The 1,361-nt window shown below is 41.1% G+C and overlaps 1 protein-coding gene across 1 annotated transcript in view; it reads left to right on the top strand.

The window, feature by feature from the left end:
• Positions 1-623: 623 nt before the first annotated feature.
• The window catches only part of LOC107748098 (uncharacterized), a 4,505-nt gene continuing 3,767 nt past the window's right edge, over positions 624-1,361 (top strand). Inside the window, exon 1 of the mRNA XM_016562758.1 lies at positions 624-955. Coding sequence (XP_016418244.1) covers positions 799-955 — 157 coding nt within the window. The 5' untranslated portion in view covers positions 624-798. The remainder of the gene's footprint in view (positions 956-1,361) is intronic.

Here is a 1,361-nt window from a genome sequence, read left to right as displayed (position 1 = left end):
GATTCACATCGGGACTTCAAAGCGCTTATCGTGAATCATTTGATTGTGTTATCTGAACAAAAAACAGTCCATTATGATGCTTGATATTGCAAACTGAGAAAGTGTATTGCTGTATTGTGAGTTTGTTACGGTTCAACAGCGGTCCACAGTAATCATGGTCCTTTAACTCTGGAGAGTAAAAGGTGAACTATGGCTTGATCTGTAGATGGTAAACACATCCCAAATGTCTTGTGAGTTGGTGGGCTAAAAATACATGAGAACAGCATGAGGCTCCTTTACTGAGATGTATGTTCTGCCATTGTGTTCTCAGACTTCAACTGTCTACAAAAGCCTAGATCTGAATTAAATGTTCAGTGTTTTGTGTTCATCTGCTTCTTCCCTTTGCTCTTTTTACACTATCACAAATACAGTACTTTCAACGTCCTGTCACCAACTGAATTGCAGTGGTCAAACTATTTAAAATATAGTGAATCGGATCGCGTATCGTGAATCATTTGATTCACATCGGGACTTCAAAGCGCTTAATACTAGTGCTTCTGGGCGGGCTTTGTTGTGAAAACCTGGCAACCCTGCTCTACACACTCCGAGGTAGTAGGTGGCGGTATGCACGCTTTACGAGTGTTTGTAAGCCGCCATTACACTAAAAGAAGGAGATTCCCAGTCTTCCGATCCGTAAAACTCGCGGATAGTCGCGTCGCTGCGCTTGTTTACGCCTCCATACATTTCCAGCGATTATGTAAATGAGGCCAGCGACTGTAAAGTGACTGGTGAGACTATAATATTGTTCACTGGCTGGCGATGACTGGAAGTTCGTGGACCCCCGAGGCGGAGGAGACCCTGATCGAGCTCTGGCAGGAGTCTGCATGTCTGTACGACATTTCTTCCGCCGATTACCACAACCGAGAGGAGAAGGACAAACGATGGAGGGAGGTCGCCGATGCGCTGCAGATGCCTAGTGAGTTTTATCTTCAGTAAATATGATGGAGCGCTAGTGCTATGCTATGCTAGTGATCTGTTAAATGAGTGCTTGTGTAGAGCACGAATTTATGTGCAAACTAAATATGTTTTAAGTAAAGATCTTGCTAATTTAAACGTGTCTTTAACCTAATAGCAGAAGTAAGTAAATGCAACATGTGACCCTGGAGCACAAAAGCAGTCTTAAGTCGCTGGGGTATATTTGTAGCAATAGCCAACAATACATAGTATGGGTCAAAATTATAGATTTTTCTTTTATGCCGTAAATCATTAGGATATTAAGTAAAGATCATGTTCCATGAAGATATTTTGTAAATTTCCTACCGTAAATATATAAAAACTTAATTTTTGATTAGTAATATGCATAGCTAAGAACTTCATTTGGA

The sequence above is a fragment of the Sinocyclocheilus rhinocerous genome, unplaced genomic scaffold (genome assembly GCF_001515625.1).
Source record: "Sinocyclocheilus rhinocerous isolate Xijiao unplaced genomic scaffold, SAMN03320098_v1.1 scaffold6644, whole genome shotgun sequence".
Taxonomy (NCBI): domain Eukaryota; kingdom Metazoa; phylum Chordata; class Actinopteri; order Cypriniformes; family Cyprinidae; genus Sinocyclocheilus; species Sinocyclocheilus rhinocerous.
Note: the sequence above shows the minus strand (reverse complement) of the source record. Positions and strands in the feature narration are given on the sequence as shown.